Source organism: Octodon degus, unplaced genomic scaffold (genome assembly GCF_000260255.1).
Source record: "Octodon degus isolate 3935 unplaced genomic scaffold, OctDeg1.0 scaffold00021, whole genome shotgun sequence".
In the NCBI taxonomy this organism is placed as follows: domain Eukaryota; kingdom Metazoa; phylum Chordata; class Mammalia; order Rodentia; family Octodontidae; genus Octodon; species Octodon degus.
This window is the reverse complement of record NW_004524597.1, coordinates 10,622,512-10,623,527: the sequence shown is the minus strand read 5'-3', so window position 1 is coordinate 10,623,527 and position 1,016 is coordinate 10,622,512. Positions and strand designations below refer to the sequence as shown.

General features: G+C 47.1%; 1 protein-coding gene across 1 annotated transcript in view; it reads left to right on the top strand.

Annotated features, from left to right (window-relative positions):
• The first annotated feature begins 500 nt into the window (after nucleotides 1-500).
• The window catches only part of LOC101570352 (NAD(P)H dehydrogenase [quinone] 1-like), a 14,318-nt gene continuing 13,802 nt past the window's right edge, over nucleotides 501-1,016 (top strand). Inside the window, exon 1 of the mRNA XM_023711416.1 lies at nucleotides 501-561. Within this exon, the coding sequence (XP_023567184.1) occupies nucleotides 501-561 (61 nt within the window). The remainder of the gene's footprint in view (nucleotides 562-1,016) is intronic.

The window sequence follows — 1,016 nt, the reverse complement described above, 5'->3', positions numbered from 1 at the left end:
ATATGCAGTGTATTATTTGTTGAAACTGTACTTCCAATTTGATTTGAAACTGTCTCATTGCTATCTGTTTATCAATAAAACTTTAAAAAAAAACAAATATGTAGCCAGCATCACATGGTGAAATGCCCCCTCCACCACAATCTTTTGGTCAGAATTATGAGAGATCACACATTGGACCCTCATGTGGAACTTGTTGTAAATGAGGCAGGGCTCTTATATGATCCAGTGTATCTATGGATGGAGAGAAGCCACCTTGGAGACAGAATATCTGTTCATCTATTAAAGCTGTAAGTGGAAGATAATCAAAGAGAACTGTCAAATATGTCCAAACACTGGCATTTCCATATTTTCATAGACATTCATCATGAAAACCATACACTTGGGTAATTTGTCAGCTTTCATGATTTCCTCAGTATGGTAATGGATTCTGGATAATGCAGGCACCTTTAATGATACAAGAAGAATCACAATAGATTAGTGGGGGATTGGAGAGGTCAGACATGGAGGGCCTGGGGTGCCTTTGCCAGCCTACTTCCAGCATCTGCGAGGAAGAGAGAGGAGGTAGTGCTAGGAAAAACCACAGCAAGCACCTCAAGGGTCCCAGGGCCCCCTCTCCCCTCCATTCCCAGGGCAGAAGGTGTTGGGGAGGAATTGGGGTGGGGTTGGGAGGCCCAAGTCTGGGTATGACTGCTGCCCACCTCTAGCCTGCAGGAAGCTGCATCAGAGCCTGCTGGGGGGAGCAAAGGATGTTCAGGACAGCTGTCCAGGTTTGGGTGGTGATGCCAGGCATAATAGACACTGATAATAAAGACTTCACTTGCCAGCAGACGAGGAGGAGGAGGACAAGGAGGGGGACAAGGAGGAGGACGAGGAGGAGGAGGAGGAAGAGAAGGAGAAGGAGGAGGAGAAGGATAAGGATAAGGAGAAAGAGGAGAAGGGGAAGGGGAAGGGGAGGGGGAGAAGGAGGAGGAGGAGGAGGAGGAGGAGGAAGAAGAAGAAGAAGAAGAAGAAGAAGA